Genomic DNA, 17781 nt, shown 5'->3' on the forward strand with positions numbered 1-17781 from the left:
GGGCCGGGCCGCGTTGTGCAAGTCGGGGTGGGAGCAGCGTGGGTGGAGAGAGCAGAGAGAGGGAAGCAGTTCTCCCTTTCTCTTAATGTTGGAAGGGTCGGGACCGATTAAGGAAATGTTAATCTGTGGAACTCACCGCCAGAGGAGCCAGTAATGGCCACCAACCTGGATGGCTTTAAAGAGGGCGGGGCAAATTCATGAAGGACAAGGCTTTCTGTGGCTCCTAGCCAAGATAGCTGTATTCCACCTCCTTTCTTTGTGTTCCACCTCTGAAGGCTAGTTGCAAAGCATCACCAGTGGGGAGAGCCCTGCATTTTGCCTGGGCTCTGCTGGGTGGGGTGGGGGCTTGCCAGAAGAGGCACGCTGCACCCGGCCAAACTGGGAGGGGGGGTGAGGGTCAATTTTGTTCACCAGCGTTCATCACAAGGCAAAGCTTCTCCTGGTTTAAATGCCAGCACTAGCCCCCTCTGGACAGGGCAGGAGAAGACCCTCCACCCCACCCTGCACTTGCCTACTACCCCGCTGGTCTGGTACATGACATGGATCCAACCCCATCAGGATGAGTTGCCAACACTCTGTTCTGTATTGCCTGCTCCTCTGCGTTTCCTTCACTTGCCCCCCCCCCCAGTCCCAGTGAGAACTGACATGGCCCCAGCCTCTGTCTTGCCTGCAGAGCTGGGCTGGGTGGCCCAGTGGGAAGAGTAACCAGGCTGGGTGAGCAAGGAGAGCAGCTTGCTGTGTGGGGCTGTTTGTTCTCCCAGAACCATCCTTGCCAGAGGAGGAGGCAGCTCAACCTGCTCAAAAGTTTGTGCAAGGCAGCTCAGCCAGCCAGCCGCGTCTCCTTTCTTACTGTGGCTTTTGGTCCCTGTGGACCTGGCTTGGTACGGAGGAGAAGATGTAGGCAGGGGGTGCCAACTGGAATAAAAGATTGGGCGGCCAGGTAAGCCCCACCCCACATAATTGATCAGAAGATTTAGTGCGCACACACCATTTGAATGGCATCAACTTGGGGGAGGGCGGAGTTGGGACTGGGGAAAGTGCACAGAGTGCTGAGATGCTCTCTGCAAGAACTCCTAATAATAATAATAATAATAATAATAATAATAATAATAATAATAATAATTTATTATTTATACCCCGCCCATCTGGCCGGGTTCCCCCAGCCACTCTGGGCGGCTTCCAACAAAACATTAAAATACACTCTGGGCTCCCCTACTGGGGTTTCTCAAATTTGGATCTCCCTCTGCTGTTGGATTGCAACTCCCATTACCCTTAGTTAGCAGGACCAGTGGTCAGGGATGATGGGAGTTGTGGTCAAACAACAGCGGGAGACCCAAATTTGAGAAACACTGTGGGCCCAGCCCTAGACATCTGGGAGACATGTTCTGGGGCGGATTTAGGGGCCCTAAGCTACTGGAGGTAATGGTGCCCTTTATATGTGATATTTTAGGGAGCAGTTAGCAGGCGGGGCCCATGACTTACATCAGGGGTCAGCAAACTTTTTCAGCCGGGGGCCGGTCCACTGTCCCTCAGACCTTGCAGGGGGCCGGACTATATTTTGAAAAAAAAATATGAACGAATTCCTATGCCCCACAAATAACCCAGAGATGCATTTTAAATAAAAGGACACATTCTACTCATGGAAAAATATGCTGATTCCCGGACCGTCCGCGGGCCGGATTTAGAAGGCGATTGGGCCACATCTGGCCCCCGGGCCTTAGTTTGGGGACCCCTGACTTACATCATAGGAGCCTACACAACACTAAACACTGTTGCTGGATGTAGGTTTTATTTTATATGTTTTTTATCTTATATTTTGGAAATGTACATCCAGTTTTTCCCCCTTTAATTTTTTGGGGGGGCTCCCAAGAGAACGGGGCCCTAAGCTAGAGCTTGTTTAGCTTATATGTAAATCTGGCCCTGCACATGTTGGATGTCCGCTGTGTCTCCACCCGTGCTCAACCCGTATTAGTCTATCAGAAGAGCCCTGTAGGAGCTGGATCAGGCCAAAGGGGCCCACCCAGTCCAGCCCCTAATTCTCACAGTGGTCAACCAGATGCCTCAAAGGGAAGAAGCCCACAAGCAGCAGCCCTCGTCCCCTCCTGCAGTTCCCAGCATTGGGCATTCAGAGGCAGAGCTGGAATACTGTATTGCCATCCTGGCCAGGAGCATTGGCAGCCCTGTCCATTCATGCCTACAACCTCCTTTCAATGCCATCCAAACCAATGGCCACCTCGGCTTCTTGTAGCAAATGCCCTCATTCCACGTTGCACACACTGTGTGCACAAGCAGTTCATGTCAGATGAAGATGCCCCAGGAGGTGGGGGCCTCTCCTTCATGGCAGGAGGTCCTTCTGCCAGAGATCATAGAATCATAGAATCATAGAATCATAGAGTTGGAAGAGACCACAAGGGTCATCCAGTCCAACCCCCTGCCAAGCAGGAAACACCATCAAAGCATTCTTGACATATGCCTGTCAAGCCTATGCTTAAAGACCTCCAAAGAAGGAGACTCCACCACACTCCTTGGTAGCAAATTCCACTGCCGGACAGCTCTTACTGTCAGGAAGTTCTTCCTAATGCTTAGGTGGAATCTTCTTTCTTGTAGTTTGAATCCATTGCCCCGTGTCCGCTTCTCTGGAGCAGCAGAAAACAACCTTTCTCCCTCCTCTATATGACATCCTTTTATATATTTGAACATGGCTATCATATCACCCCTTAACCTTCTCTTCTCCAGGCTAAACATACCCAGCTCCCTAAGCCGTTCCTCATAAGGCATTGTTTCCAGGCCTTTGACCATTTTGGTTGCCCTCCTCTGGACACGTTCCAGTTTGTCAGTATCCTTCTTGAACTGTGGTGCCCAGAATTGGACACAGTACTCCAGGTGAGGTCTGACCAGAGCAGAATACAGTGGTACTATTACTTCCCTAGATCTAGATGCTATACTCCTATTGATGCAGCCCAGAATTGCATTGGCTTTTTTAGCTGCTGCATCACACTGCTGACTCATGTCAAGTTTGTGGTCTACCAAGACTCCTAGATCCTTTTCACATGTACTGCTCTCAAGCCAGGTGTCCCCCACCCTGTATTTGTGCCTTTCATTTTTTCTGCCCAAGTGTAGTACCTTACATTTCTCCTTGTTAAAATTCATCTTGTTTGCTTTGAAAACAAGATGCTATAGTTGTGCTTCTTGCACTACAGAGCATGGGTCTAGGGTGCCATGCATGTATCTCCAATTGCTGGTTAATTAAAAAAAAACACGTATGTTCTTTGGTTCCAAATGTCCCAAACTTCAGCTTCCTTGGATGCCTGCAAGTTCTCGTCTTCTGAGAGAGGGAGAAAACTTTTATCTCCCACCCCCCACCCCCCGCTCTCTCCAGGTCAGGCGTGACTTTATACACTTCTAGCACGTGTCAGCTTTGACAATACAGAGTTAAGTTTCCGCCACGCGCATTCCTTGAGCTGGGGAGCGTCCTTGATCGGGAGCCGATGACACAGTTCAAAGACACGGAAGCGCCAGCAACCTCCTCGGAAGGAAGGAGCCGGGCAAAGCCACCCCCTGTCGCCCCGAGAAGGAAGGAATGCGCCACTGCCGAGACTCCGCCACAGCTTCTCACGGCTCGAGGGAGTCGGCTGGGCGGTTCCTGCCACCCAGAGCTGATTGCCATCACCTGCCACCTGGATGTGCGCATTGTCTTCCTGTCGTGTTTGGCCCTCCAGTAATCGGGGTGTATTTTGTGTTTGTCTTGAGCTCCAGCCTTGCTAAGCAGAGGACAAAAAGTGTTGAGACACCTCGGAGGCAGAGAGGCGGCCTGGGGCCTGGGGCGAGGTAGGCAGGCAGGCTTCCAGGAAGCGAAGGAGCCAGCCCCGTCTCGAAACTGGAACGCAGGGAAGCCGTCAGGCCGGTTGGCTGTCCCTCGTGGGCCCCGTGCAAGAGGGGCAGGCCCTCCCTCTCTCCGCAGGGGCCACAGAGTCTGGGATGGAGGGCCAGGGTTGCAGGCAAAAGACAGCTCTGGGTAACCTACAAAAGTTCTCAAACTTTTTCGCCCCTTTGGTTCCATAAACTCATCCCCAGCGCCCCCCACCCATAAAAAGCATAAATCAGAATAGTGGTTTGCATGACCAACCGGAAAGATAATAACACAATAAAATCCAAAGCAGGACAATTGAAACTGTGTAATTTAAATAATTGAACAAAACTTATGAGCTTGATCCAATGATTCCAGCTTTTCAAAGTCTGAGATTCATTTACACCTCCCTGTTGCCACCCCCTAATAATAATAATAATAATAATAATTTATTTATACCCCGCCCATCTGGCCGGGTTCCCCCAGCCATTCTGGGCGGCTTGCCTCTTAGCACCCCCAGGTAATCACTCCAAGGGGGCACGACCATCCACTGTGGACCATCACAGGGAACCACTCCTGTGAAACCATCTTGTGCAAATTTCCTAGCCTGGCAGCTGGCGCAGCAACTTCCGAACACATGGAATGGCAGCTGTAGCTGCCAGGGCAACATCCCTGTTTGCACGTTTGTAAGAACTTAGTGTGGCTATTTGGAACTCCCCCCCCCCCTATGGATGTTGAGCAGGTGCCTTCGCTGTACTCTTTTCGGTGCCTGCTTAAAACATTCTTGTTTAGACATCTTGTTTACCCAAATGTAAGCAATAGTTAAGCAATTTTAATCTGCTTTTGCATTTAACTTTTTTATGCTTCAAAATAATGCTGTAAAGTTTTATTAGCAATGACTATTGTTTTTTTCTGTTCCGTAAACCGTTTTGAGGCATTTTATTTATTTATTTATTTATTTATTTATTTATTTATTTGCAATCATGTGGTATATAAACATCATGAAATAAATGAATAAACAGCCTTGGCCCCTTAGCTAAAGGACCTCACGCAGCTGACCCGGTTCGCGAGTCCTGTCAGGAAGGTGTCGACTTAGAGCAGCGGCGGCTCCATTTCCAGGAAGGCCGGGCAGCGGCATTTGCATGCGGTTTATCTTCCCGGCTGCTTTGTTTGAGATAACGGGGCAGCTCCACAAACAAGGGTGTCATAAAGACTTGCGCACCGAATTTGCATATGAAAATAGTTGCAAATGTCTGCAAATGAAGTTGCACAGGTGAGCCCCTGCAGGTGAACAGGGAGGGGTCCTGTAGCCCCCAGATCAGGAAGGCCAGCCTTGGGCACCAGCAGAGGGAGGACTTTCTCAGCACCCAGGTGGGTGGCAGAGGGCTCCCCCCCCTTTCGTGGCCGCCTTGTCAACCTGGGGTGTGCCTATTGATCTTGGCATTCGCAAAGCAGGCAGAGCCTTGGCAGAGTCCCGCTCGCTGCCCTCTTCCGATCCAGGCATGTCTTGATGCTCTCGCTGGTGGCAACTGCTGGGAGGGCCGCCAGCTTGGGGGGGGGGCGTCAAAAGAGGGCTTGTCTTTTCCACGGAAAAGGAGAAGGAAAAGCCGGCCGCAGCTACTACTAGTTACGATGGCTGCCGAGTCTGTGTCCTGGATCAGAAGCAGGCCAGTTGCTAAGGGGCACGACTGGGGGCAGATTTACGGGACTCAGGCCCCATGAGTTTTCCCTTCCCAGGGCTGCCATTTCCAGCACCCTTAACGAACTACGGTTCCCAGGACTCTTGGGGGAGAGCCTGATTCAAATGTGGAGGGGTGACTGTGGCCTTTGCGCACCTGAGAAGGGGCCTGGCCAGAGTGCCTTATCCCCAGACATGGACATGAAGGGCCCAGTGGAGGCTGCTAGGTTCAGGATTAGGCCCCCCGCAGCGGAGGCTCAGCACTCCCTCAGCGCCTCAGGCTCAGCAGGGCAGTGGCAGGGTAGGCAGCGGCTTCAGCACCGCTAGACACCAAAGGCCTCCGAGGAATCCGCCTCGCCTCTCCCTTGGCAGCCGCACTCCGCTCCGGCTGGTGGGGGTGTGTGAGAGAGAAGCAGCAGAGGGACCAGGAAGCAAAGGGGTCCCGCGTGGGGCTCCCAGATCCGCAGTAAGGGGCTGAGCTGCCTCCATCACCCCAGGGCTGAGCACCATGTGCCCACACGAATCAGCCAGCAACTAGCTCACCAGCTGAGGGCTTCAGAGGCAGGAGGGGGAGCAAGGAGGAGGGGGGCCAACTGAGCACATGCTCCCACCTAACGGGACAGATCCATGACACGGACTGTCATGGGAGGAGGAGGAAACTGCTCGTTTGCAGAGCCACGTCCTGGGGGGGGGGAGTTCGTGGGCACCAGGGCAGGATTGGGGCTCCAGAATGAGGCACCTGTCCAGGGTCGGATTTAGGTTTGATAAGGCCCTAAGCTACTGAAGGTAATGGGGCCCTTTATATGTCCAGCTGTCCTTGTTCAACAGCAAATTGTCGCTGTTTTTTGTGTTGAATATATGCCATATGGTAACTTATGGACCTCATAGGTATCTAAAGCCATTTGCACATAACAAAATATGTATTTTATCAAAGTAATTATTGAACTGAAATAGAATTGGAAATGTTCATCCAGTTTCCCCCCCCCTTTAAATTATTTTGGGGGCCCCAAGAGAGCGGGGCCCTAAGCTATAGCCTGTTTAGCTTATACATAAATCCGGCACCGCACCTGTCTCTGCTCCAGCTGCTTCTAGGGGCATTTGGGGGGCTGTTCAGGCCCGTCCTGGCCTGGGCCCTGTGGGGGGAGGGCTGAAAGGGGGCTCTAAGAATTGCTGACATCTGTCTGTCTCGGGAGACAATGGAGGAGAGCGCCTTTGGGGGTGAAGTCACAGCGCCTGCTGTGTCTGTAGAGCCGGATACGGGAGAGACAGGTTTGCAGCTGCTGGGGGAGAAGCCAAAATATGACGGGGCAGGAAAGGGCCTGTCTGAGCTTCCTCTCCTTAACACACACGCGCGCGCGCGCGCGCACACACACACACAGCCAGCGTAGGCAGCATCCCCCCCACGCTTGCTGTGGAAGTGGAGGCTGGCTCACCACCCCCACCCCAATATAGGCATCGATGAATGACCTCACGTCTCCTCCCCACAACTTAAAAAAAATATCTCTGCGCTACGTGTGAATGCAGTGAAAAGGGAACAGTGTTCCTGTCCTAGCCGAGGCAAAAAGGTCTCAATTGTGGGGTGCGAGTATGGGCAATGAATGAGCTCTCTGTGAGCCCCAGAATGGTCTTCTCCCGGGACATCAGACTTCAGGAGGAGGAGGAGGACGAGGAGGAGGACGAGGAGGCTGTGACCTGCCTTCATCCCAAGGATGCTGGTATCCGGAAAGGGTGAATCATCTGGGCAACTTGGCCCGTCTCTGCAGGAGGCGCAGCCCAAGAGCACCCGGAGAATGCCTCAGATTCCATCCCGGAGCAAATGCGGGTGGGACAGGCGGAAAAAATTATCTGGCAGTTTCTGCAGAGGCGTCAAAGCCAATGACGACGGGGGCAAAACGCCAGCTGTGGGGCAGAACTTGGGAAGGGCACCACCCGCTTCCTCAGCGGCATGAGGCGTCTTGTTTGGCAGCGCGCAGGGTAGATGGGGCCAGCCTTTCCCACCATCCTCCACCCTAAGGATTCCAGGGACCCCCCCCTACCCACCCTCCACCCCCGCGGCCAGACATGGACGAATCAGGTGCACCCTTGGGCTGCCGCTCTGCTTGAAGCTGGTCCAGCAAACCAGACTCTGAAATCCAAACAACATTTTCTCTGGCCAAGCGATCAGCCCCTGCTTCTCCCGTCCCAAATGGGGGTGGGTGGGTGCAATTTTCATTGGGACCATGGTGGGTGGGGAAACGGTTAAACCCTCCCTCATTTCTCGCTGCACTCCCATCACGCTGCAATGGCACTTGGAAAGGAAATGGTTAAAGGGCTGTGGCCGATTCGTAGGGAGGTGAGAAGAAGGTTCCTCGAGAGGGAAAAATGGCACGGCCGTTCTGTACAAAAAAGCAACATTTTCTGCGGGGGGGGGGAGACATGAGAGGAGGAGTCTTTGATTTCGACCTTGTGCAGACGCCCTGTGAAAAGTGAGTGAACCAAGCGTGGCTCTTCTCTCTCAGCGGGTGTGTGGCTGCAGAAAAAGCCACGCTGCTCTCCCCCGACACCTCCCCGCCAACGTCTGAATGCCTTCAAGGGGATGAAGGGTGCTGTGGGAGGGAACTGCGCGCCCGCAACAGCTCCTTGGGACGGAGAGGCGGGCCTGCCGGCGTCAAAGGATGATCCACTGCGTAGGTATTCGCAGCAGCAAATGACACACCAGGTGAGAGCTTGTTCCTTCGCACGCCTTGCACGGAAGGCGCCTGGAGAGCGCAGTGATTGAACTTCCTCGAGAAAAGCCGAAACGAAAAGGGCAAAGCCGCCGCCTTGCCGTCTGCGCGTCGCCCCGCCACACGCCCCAGGCAAGAGGGGCTGAGCAGGCTGGATGGTGCTTCCCAGCCCCCACCCCTTGGGGGCGCCAGACTGAAGCTGCCCAGATGAATGGGTCCATCTAGTCCCGCACCCCACTTGCGAGAGTAGCCAGGCGGGGCCCCCAAAGGGAAGCCCCCATGCAAGGCAGAAAAGGAAAGCAGCAGCAGCACCCCATTACTATGGGGCTGGAAGGGGGCGGGAGGGACAGAGAAGGATTTCTTTCTCACTTTTCTGAAAAGTCCAGGGAGATTTCCTCCACCCCACCATCCCAAAAATGGCAGAGGGTGATTTGGAGCCAGGACAAGCAGAGCCATGAGTGCGCACAGGTTGGCAGTGATCCCAGGCAGTGCTAGAGGAGGAATTCGAGTTGAAACCAAACCAGCAGGTTAAGTGGTTAGAGCCTCGCCTGCTTCCCCAAGGGCAGATGGCAAGACTGGCAGCAAAGCCAACAGGGGATTGGGAGTCCCGTGTCCCGGGAGAGGTCGGCTGTGTAGCACAGGAGCAGCTGCCAGGCTGAGTTTAAGCCTCTGCTGGCACAAAGCAAATGTGTCAGTGTGAAAGGGCAAGGGTGTGTGTGTTGATTTCTGAGCCAGTCTCCCTGTCGCTTTGCCAGGCTCTGGGCTTTCTGTAAACACTGCCTCGCAGTGCTGGCACACTTGTGGGCTCCAATAGTCATCCATGCTCCAGAGCCTCTCCCCCTGCCCAGGAGCCCCGAAACCCAGCACCAGCCAGGCTCCCATAGGCATCCCGAAGCTGCAAAAGGTTGCAGGGGCCACGAGGCAGAGTTTGGCGAGCCTTCAGGCACCTTTGGATCTCGGTGTAAGAGGCCCACTGGAAGTCTGGCAAGGGCCTGATCTGGTTCAGCCACCCCAGACCAGTCAAAGGGTATTAATGCTATAAGGACAAGATATAAAAGATATAGTAATAAGGTAATATTGAAGTAATAATTAGAGTTTATATAAGATTTATAATTTACTAAGTATGACATGCAAAGAACCGCAGTAGGAGGTGGAAAGAGGAAGTCAATAGATTAGAAATAAGGGTCATAAGTAAGAATTTTTGTTTTTGCAGTATTGTATTTTTTGTATTTTGTATTTTCTGTGCTTTGTATTTTTTGTGTGTTCTGTATTTTTGTATGTTTTGTTTGTTTGGAAAAATCTTTAATAAATACATTTATTTAAAAAAAACCCACAAAGGGTGTTAATGCAGTGGGAGGGAGGCACACGCGCTCTTGCCCAAAAGTCGTCCAACCTGTACAGGCAGACTGAGAACCCCAGAAGAGCCCGATGCGATGCAAGCTCCCAGCAGAGGAGGAAGAACTGGCTGCCCAGCCCTCTCCAGGGGAGCCTCTCACAAGTGAATGGAGGTGGCCTGTGGGGACCCAAGAAACAGAGGAGGAGGTTTCTCAAAGTCCAGGGACTCGCTTGGCCTGGCAAAACAGACCATGTGCCAAAGATCCCACAGACGAGAGCAGGCAAGGGACAGGTTTGGGCAGCGCCAGCAGCCAAGGTGTGCAGGCAAATAGCTCCCTTTGATTCTGCCTCACAACCACTTCCTGTTTGTTTAAGACCAGTTAGAGCCAAGCCTGCCTTGTCTTGGGAGGGGGAGAATGAGACAGTGGACTCCAATAGGGAACACCCCCCCCCATGAACAGGTCAGCTCTTCCAGGTCTCCAGGGCATCCCAGTGGGGTTTTGGTCTGGGGCCTAAAGGGAAATGGACAGAGTACACATGCACATTCAACTCCCTAGTCCAGTGGTTCTCAACCAGTGTGCTTTGGCACCCTGAATGCCTTGAAGGATGGTCAGGGGTGCTGTGGGCAACACTGGCCTCCATCCCTTTTTCCTCCCCCCCCCCATTGTTGCAGCAGCCCTGGCTACAAGTTCCCCAGGTGAATGGTGCCTGTGGGGCTGGCCAGGGGGTGCCGGTTGCCAGCAGCTGAGGTGGCCTTGGAGTAAGCAAGCAAGCGGGCGAGGGAGCCCCGGGTGCCACAGAACAAGTGTTGCTGTTGTTGTTTAGTCGTGTCCAACTCTTCGTGACCCCATGGACCAGAGCACGCCAGGCACTCCTGTCTTGCACTGCCTCCCGCAGTTTGGTCAAACTCAGCTTCACGATCTGTCCTTCCAGTGAGCACTCAGGGCTGATTTCCTTCAGAATGGATAGGTTTGATCTTCTTGCAGTCCATGGGACTCTCAAGAGTCTCCTCCAGCACCATAATTCAAAAGCATCAATTCTTCGGCAATCAGCCTTCTTTATGGTCCAGCTCTCACTTCCATACATCACTACTGGGAAAACCATAGCTTGAACTATACGGACCTTTGTCGGCAAGGTGATGTCTCTGCTTTTTAAGATGCTGTCTAGGTTTGTCATTGCTTTTCTCCCAAGAAGCAGGCTTCTTTTAATTTAGTGACTGCTGTCACCATCTGCAGTGATCAAGGAGCCCAAGAAGGTGAAATCTCTCACTGCCTCCATTTCTTCCCCTTCTATTTGCCAGGAGGTGATGGGACCAGTGGCCATGATCTTGGTTTTTTTGATGTTGAGCTTCAGACCATATTTTGCGCTCTCCTCTTTCACCCTCATTAAAAGGTTCTTTAATTCCTCCTCGCTTTCTGCCATCAAGGTTGTGTCATCTGCATATCTGAGGTTGTTGATATTTCTTCCGGCAATCTTAATTCCGGCTAGGGATTCATCTAGTCCAGCCTTTCGCATGATGAATTCTGCATATAAGTTAAATAAGCAGGGAGACAATATACAACCTTGTCGTACTCCTTTCCCAATTTTGAACCAATCAGTTGTTCCATATCCAGTTCTAACTGTAGCTTCTTGTCCCACATAGAGATTTCTCAGGAGACAGATGAGGTGATCAGGCACTCCCATTTCTTTAAGAACTTGCCATAGTTTGCTGTGGTCGACACAGTCAAAGGCTTTTGCATAGTCAATGAAGCAGAAGTAGACGTTTTTCTGGAACTCTCTAGCTTTCTCCATAATCCAGCGCATGTTTGCTATTTGGTCTCTGGTTCCTCTGCCCCTTCGAAATCCAGCTTGCACTTCTGGGAGTTCTCGGTCCACATACTGCCTAAGCCTGCCTTGTAGAATTTTAAGCATAACCTTGCTAGCGTGTGAAATGAGCGTAATTGTGCGGTAGTTGGAGCATTCTTTGGCACTGCCCCAATTTCAAATAAGGGCAGTGCCACAGAACAAATGGAGTTGCTCAAGGCAGCCGGGGACTCGTAAAGGTTGGAAACCTCTGGCCTAAGGCATGTGTGTCACCCAGGAGATTGCAGCCACAGAGATATGAAAAGAAGATCTGTTCCATTGTCTGGAGAGATCACTTCCTGGTTCGCATGGAGAAGCAGTTTCAGCAGAGCCCAGAGACAGACATGCAGAGCTGTACTGAGGCAGCGCCAGGTGTTGAAATTTTGCATGCCTAACAAATAATTTTGTGCCCCGGGGCAACTGTCCCTGCAGCCCCACTCGCTCTGCACCATGACCAAGAACCACATCACCTGACTGCTTCTGGTGGGACTTTGATAGAACTGAGAAACAACTGTTCCGCCCATCACCCTTTAGCAAAACCCAGCTGCGCTTTGCCCTTTAAGAAACCACATGGACTCCACTGGTGTTAATTGGCTAACAATTAACAAGGAGAAGAGCTATCAGAAGCCTCAAGTGCCTTTTTCTGCGCTCTTCATTCAATAATTCAGGCTGCAGGATGTTCCCGGAGTGCCCGGTGCCAGGGCAAGGAGGCTCTGAGCATACGCAGAGTGCCTTGTCAAAAGACGAGACTAGATATACTTGGAGTAGATGTTTGTTAGATACACTCTGGAGTGCCCCCCCCCCCCACAGAAGGAGAAATGCAGCCATGAAATTGTCTGCATGATACAAAGGAGGGAAATCTCTGGGCATACACTAAGTGCAATGACACCAGCTGCACCTGTGCTACTAGACTTTTAGAATATTAATAAACTCTCAGGGATTTTTTTTTTTTGAAAAATGAGCCTTGAATGGGGAGGGAGTCAAGAAACTAGTGTGTGCCAGCTGCAGGGGACACCCTCCATGTTTGGAAGGTTAATGATTTATCTATGGCACCTGCAGAGTGATGTCTGCAACAGGACTTATTGAAAACGGAAAACCACCGCACTTCAAAGACTGCAATGTGCACACAGCCTGAGACAGGACTTAGCTCTGCAGAAGCCAGGCTGACTGCGCCTCAGCAGGACTTGTTCTTCCGCATACCTGTCGATTTTACCTTTCATGAAGCTTCACAGAGGTTTTCCTGGGACATGCAGCAAACTGGGCTGCAACTGCACAGATCATAGCTGCCAAGTTTTCCCTTTTCTCGCGAGGAAGCCTATTCAGCATAAGGGAAAATCCCTTAAAAAAAGGGATAACTTGGCAGCTATGGCACAGATCCCTATTCCAAAAATGGTTTTTCTTTTGGCCAGTTTCCAGTCCTCAGGTACTAAGACCCATCTTAGGGACGAGCTGTGTTTTTATCGGCTCAGCAGCAGATGAGAGAGATGTTGTGCTGGTCACCAGGCAATGGTTTTTCCTTCCTCCTGCTTGCCCCCTTCCAGCCCTAGGAGCCTCCAGGGGGGAGTTGGGAGGGGAGAGAGACTCTGGTAGCCATTGGGGGGGGGAGGTTTCAGCTGTGGCGCCCCAACCTCCAGCCCAAGGAACCTTCAGAAGGGAGTTGCTGCCCTGGGCCTTTTAATGAGCTGAGCATAGTGGAATATTAGGAGTCACAGAGTGGGGAGAGTGTGCACATGGACTTAACAGGGCTTGCCTTTCTCTTTTCACTGCTATTTTGTAAATGTTGTTAATATTGTTGTATGGATTATTAATGTTGTGGTTGGCATCCCTCTGCCTTGAGAGACAACGGACAAAGACAAACGGCTGTGTTAGTAGCCCCCAAGTGAGCTCCCTGGGGTGCAAGCCTGGTCAGAGCATGTGGAGGTCGTGGGATGCTCAGACCACAAGGTGGGCCTCTCTGGGGGGGGGGGGTCCAAAGGAAAGCAGAGCAAGACGTTTGGCACCAGCTGGGCTGCAGGAGGTGCTGGAAGGAGGAGCACAAGGTGAGATCCGCTCTGCATTTGTGCAGAGTTTACTCCAGAGTCTTTTCTTCTCCCAAAGAAATCCCACAAGGCAATGGAGGTTCGGGATCAGAGTTTTCCTTCTCCTAGAGTGAGTTTTCTCTTCCCAGGTGGACGAGCCCCATCTGTCCCTAATTTGTTAATCCTATAACATTATTTTTGCTTTAATTGTGATGCTTTCTTCAGAAGTTGCTGTTTTAACAGCGTTTATATATTGTACTAGGGACCCAGGTGGCGCTGTGGGTTAAACCACAGAGCCTAGGGCTTGCTGATCAGAAGGTTGGCAGTTCGAATCCCTGCAACGGGGTGAGCTCTCGTTGCTTGGTCCCAGCTCCTGCCCACCTAGCAGTTCGAAAGCACATCAAAGTGCAAGTAGATAAATAGGGACTGCTCCGGCGGGAAGGTAAACGACATTTCCGTGCGCTGCTCTGGTTCTCCAGAAGCAGCTTTGTCATTCTGGCCACATGACCCGGAAGCTGTCTGCGGACAAACGCTGGCTCCCTTGGCCTATAGAGCGAGATGAGTGCCGCAACCCCAGAGTTGGACACGAATGGACCTGATGGTCAGGGGCCCCTTTACCTTTATATATTGTACATATATATATATATTGTTTCCCTGATGATTTGTGAATTATCCTATATGATTTATTCTGTGTTTGTGATGTTGTATCATGAGCTATTGCTATTTGTTGTTTGTAAGTCGCTTTGGGGGTTCATTTGAATGAAAAGTGACATGGAAAGAGATTTGATTCAATCAATCAATTCCACATCTGGAATTTAGACCAAGATTCTGACTAAACATTAGGAAGAACTTCCTGAGGGTCAGTGCTGCTCAACGGTGGAAGGAGTGACCTTGGAGGAAGGTGGCAAACTCTCCTTCGTGGGAGGTTTTTCAACAGAGTCATCTGTCAGTGATTCCTGAATTGCAAGGGTGGACTGGATGGCCCTTGGGGGTACCATCCAACTCTACAATTCTATGGTCTGTGTTCTCCACGGACTCTCAGCTGGGCCCCATCTGGACCAGTCCATTTTTCTGTTTTCAAAAAGCGGGGCGCTTTCCCTGCCAGCGCCCCCTGCTGGCACCCTCTGTTTTCAATCCCAAGGAGCCCCAGGCCACCCCCCCCCCAAAGGCCTGTTTTGGCAGGCAGGCAGAGTGAGAGGAGTCTAGAGAAACCCTGGTCTTTATTGTCCCTCGCTGAGCACATCCACAACCATGACAGGCATTCAACCTGGCTAGAGAGCGGCCAGCCGGCAAGCAGGCATGCTCCAGGGGAAGAGGGGGGGAGGGAAGGGAAGGGAAGGGAAGGGGGGGACACTCCAGGCAAGGACCCCACCCCTCAGGGCTGGCAGGAGAAGGGCTTAGCACCACAGGGAGGTGGCCTTCCTCATCCCAAGAACCTGCTGTGGGACCATCCAGGGGGTGCCCACCTGAGCACTGCAGGTGGGCAGAGCAGACCCCAAACATCCCACCTGGGGCAGGGCTGCCCCCCCACAGGGACTGAGGAACTGGGTGAGGAGCAGGGAGTGCCAAGGATGAGGCGGTCTGGAGGGGGGGGTTGCAGGGGACGGGCTAAGGGGTGGGGAAGGACTGGGGGAGGCACCCTCCCGCAAAGGCATTTGCATATAATTGGAGGGGGGGATCTGGGTGCCTGCTCTGGAGGGTGGAGGGGGGTAAAGCAGCTGGGCATTGAAGGAGGGGCTGGGCATGGGGTGAGGTGAGGTCGGCTCTGTCACCTGCTCAGCCTCCAGCCTGGCCAAGCAGGTTGACGCTGGCCACCAATTTGCGCCCTCTGTGGGGTGGGGGCGGCAGAGCTGCTTGGTGGAGGCCTCTGAGCCTGTCTCCCATGGGGGGGCCCTGCCCCAACTGGCTCTGGGCGCCACAGTGGTCAGGACGGCCGGCCCGTCTTTTCCGCAGAGGCTGCATCCCTCAGGGCGGGGGGCCTCCGGGGGGCTCTGAGGAGGAGAGGCAAAGAGGAAACCTCAGTCAGTGGTGACTCCTGCATTGCAAGGGGCTAGACTAGATGGCCCTTGGAGACCCCTTCCCAGAAATCCCCCAGGGCAGCTGCAGGCAGGCAGAGGGCAGCCCTTGGCACTCAGCTGCCCAGAGCAAAGGCCCCTATGCACCAGCCCTTGGAATAAGTCAACCTTCCCCACGGGGAGTGGGCCTCCTCTGAGCTACCCCAGGTGATGGGGGAGACTGGGTTGCTCCAAAGCTTCCTCTAGTCTAGAGAGAAGACTCTGCCCCCCTTGCCATCCTTCCTCACCTGGAGGGGGCTCAGCCTCAGCCTCCGCCTCCGCCTCCGCCCTGGCTCCTCCTCCATCCTCAGAGGCTCCTCCTCCTCTGGCAAAGGTCAGCTCCGCCCCGTCCGTCACCAGAGAGCTGCGAGAGTGGAGGCACCGATCCCCGGAGCGTGTCCTGCGCAGGACAGACTGCAAGGGGGGAGACAGTGAGGGCAAGTGCTGGGGCAGCCCCTTTGCCCTCTGGGGGTGGCAGGCCCAGGCAGGGGAGCCTTTCCAGGGGAGCGGAGGGGGGGACGGCGGCGCCACTCTCCGATTCCCCAGAGCAAAGCACCTCCAGCTGACAAGGTGCTCCCTCCAGTCAGGTGTTTGTGGGGGCAGGCTAGAGGATACCCCTCCTCCTCCATCCCACCCCCAGATCCCTCCCCCCTTACCTTCCTGGTGAGGGGGCTGCTGGGGGCTGAAGCACTGCTATAGAGGCTGAGACTGGAATTGGAGCGGCTGGGGGGAGACAGCGCCTTGGAGGCGGGGGCTGCAGACTGAGAGCCGCCCCCTTTGCCCCCCGCAGGGTCCGGCGTCAGGTATTTCTCGTTGATCTTGAGGTTCGTCCTTCCCTTCACTGGGAGAGGAGAAAAGGTGAGCACAGGGAGGCTGCCGCTTCCAAGCAAAGTAGGGTAAAGAGGGACCAACTGGGTGCTCAGCTGGTCCCGAGCCCCAGCAGGATAAGGAGCACAGCGTCCAGGGCCTGGTCTCTGCACCCAGGGTGTTCCCACATGACACCGCAGTGAGAGGGGCTCCTCCACCCTCAGGGTCCAGAAGAAGCACCTCAACAGCTTGGGGTGCCCACTTTGTCCCTAAAGCTGTCGGGTTCGCAGCCAAATCACAAATGCATGTTTTGGCAGACAAGCCCAGGGTGAATGCACAGAGGGTTCTTAGACTTCCTAGAGAGGACCCTCTGTGTGGTCACTTCTTGCCTCCTCTGGGCGGGAATTCCGTAACAAAGGAGATAATCTTTTATACTTTCTGCTGCCTTTGAAGAGACTCTCTCTCCATCCTGCTTCCAAACTGACCAGATGTGTGTCTGGGGGCTCTGGACATCCACAGCCTATATCGAAGGCAACTTTTGTATTTTATACCTGAGAAGTTTTCTTTCCTGTATTGTATATGCTGCCTGCATTGAAATGTAAGTAAACCTTTCTTTATCTTCCTAAAAACATGTGGTTCATTCTCTGCAACGGAGGTGAAGAGCGGGAGGCCAGGAGACCACAAATAAAAGGGATAAAACGGTATAATTGCCTCATTCCTTATAAGCTGCAGAATGTATAAGTGTTTTATGTTGCTAAAAAGGCTACTTTTTCTTTGTCATCCACACAAATGGATTTACATTTTAATTGACAGAATCCGTTTTCCACATGCCTCCTGCTGGCCCACAGAGGGAGCAGTGGGGAAAGCAGAGCCCCCATTGCACACACACCCCCAAGTGAACCTGCCTAGAAGGCCCAGGAGGTGTCCCGGGGCAGCCTCTGTCCATGGAAGAAATGCCCCCCTCCCACTGCCCCCCCCAGCCCCTCACCTCTGCAAGGGTCGTTCTTCACCAGGAACTCATCCAGGGCGATCCAGCCTCCACCCACACGCACCATCAGGGTGCTCCGCAGGATGCGGACCATGCGCAGCTGCTGTGACTCCCCAAACTGCAATGGGGGGGGGGAGAGAGAGCAGTGAGCTAGAGGTGCCAGAGGAGAGAAAGCCCCCTCTCCTTGAAGAAGGGGTTGTGCCTGTCAGGGACATAAGAGACCCCCTTGGGGGTTTCCTTCTGACAAGTGGTCCAGCTTTCTGCCCCACCATATCAGCCCCAACCATCCGAGTCCCTCTGCCTGGCTGCTCCCAGGCCTGGCGTGACTTTGCTGGGGGGCTACCCGGTGGGTGCCAACTCCTCTGGGCGCTGGATTGAGAAGCCTAGAGCCATAGAACCCCAGGGGCCTTCTAGTCCAGCCCCCTGCAATGCAGGCAGGAGTGCACAGTGGCCCCTCCTCTCCAGGAGCCCAGCAGGCCCCTGTCCAGGCTGGGTGGGGGTCAAGGG

At 53.3% G+C, this 17781-nt stretch overlaps 1 protein-coding gene across 1 annotated transcript in view; it reads right to left on the reverse strand.

Moving 5' to 3' along the window:
• Window positions 1–15390: 15390 nt before the first annotated feature.
• LOC118089705 (microtubule-actin cross-linking factor 1, isoforms 6/7) overlaps window positions 15391–17781 on the reverse strand; it is a 28624-nt gene continuing 26233 nt past the window's right edge. Inside the window, exons 28-31 of the mRNA XM_035124475.2 lie at window positions 17275–17392; window positions 16136–16320; window positions 15728–15893; window positions 15391–15416 (exon numbers count right to left, since the gene is read on the reverse strand). Coding sequence (XP_034980366.2) covers window positions 15391–15416; window positions 15728–15893; window positions 16136–16320; window positions 17275–17392 — 495 coding nt within the window. The remainder of the gene's footprint in view (window positions 15417–15727; window positions 15894–16135; window positions 16321–17274; window positions 17393–17781) is intronic.

The sequence above is a fragment of the Zootoca vivipara genome, chromosome 8 (assembly GCF_963506605.1).
Source record: "Zootoca vivipara chromosome 8, rZooViv1.1, whole genome shotgun sequence".
Taxonomy (NCBI): domain Eukaryota; kingdom Metazoa; phylum Chordata; class Lepidosauria; order Squamata; family Lacertidae; genus Zootoca; species Zootoca vivipara.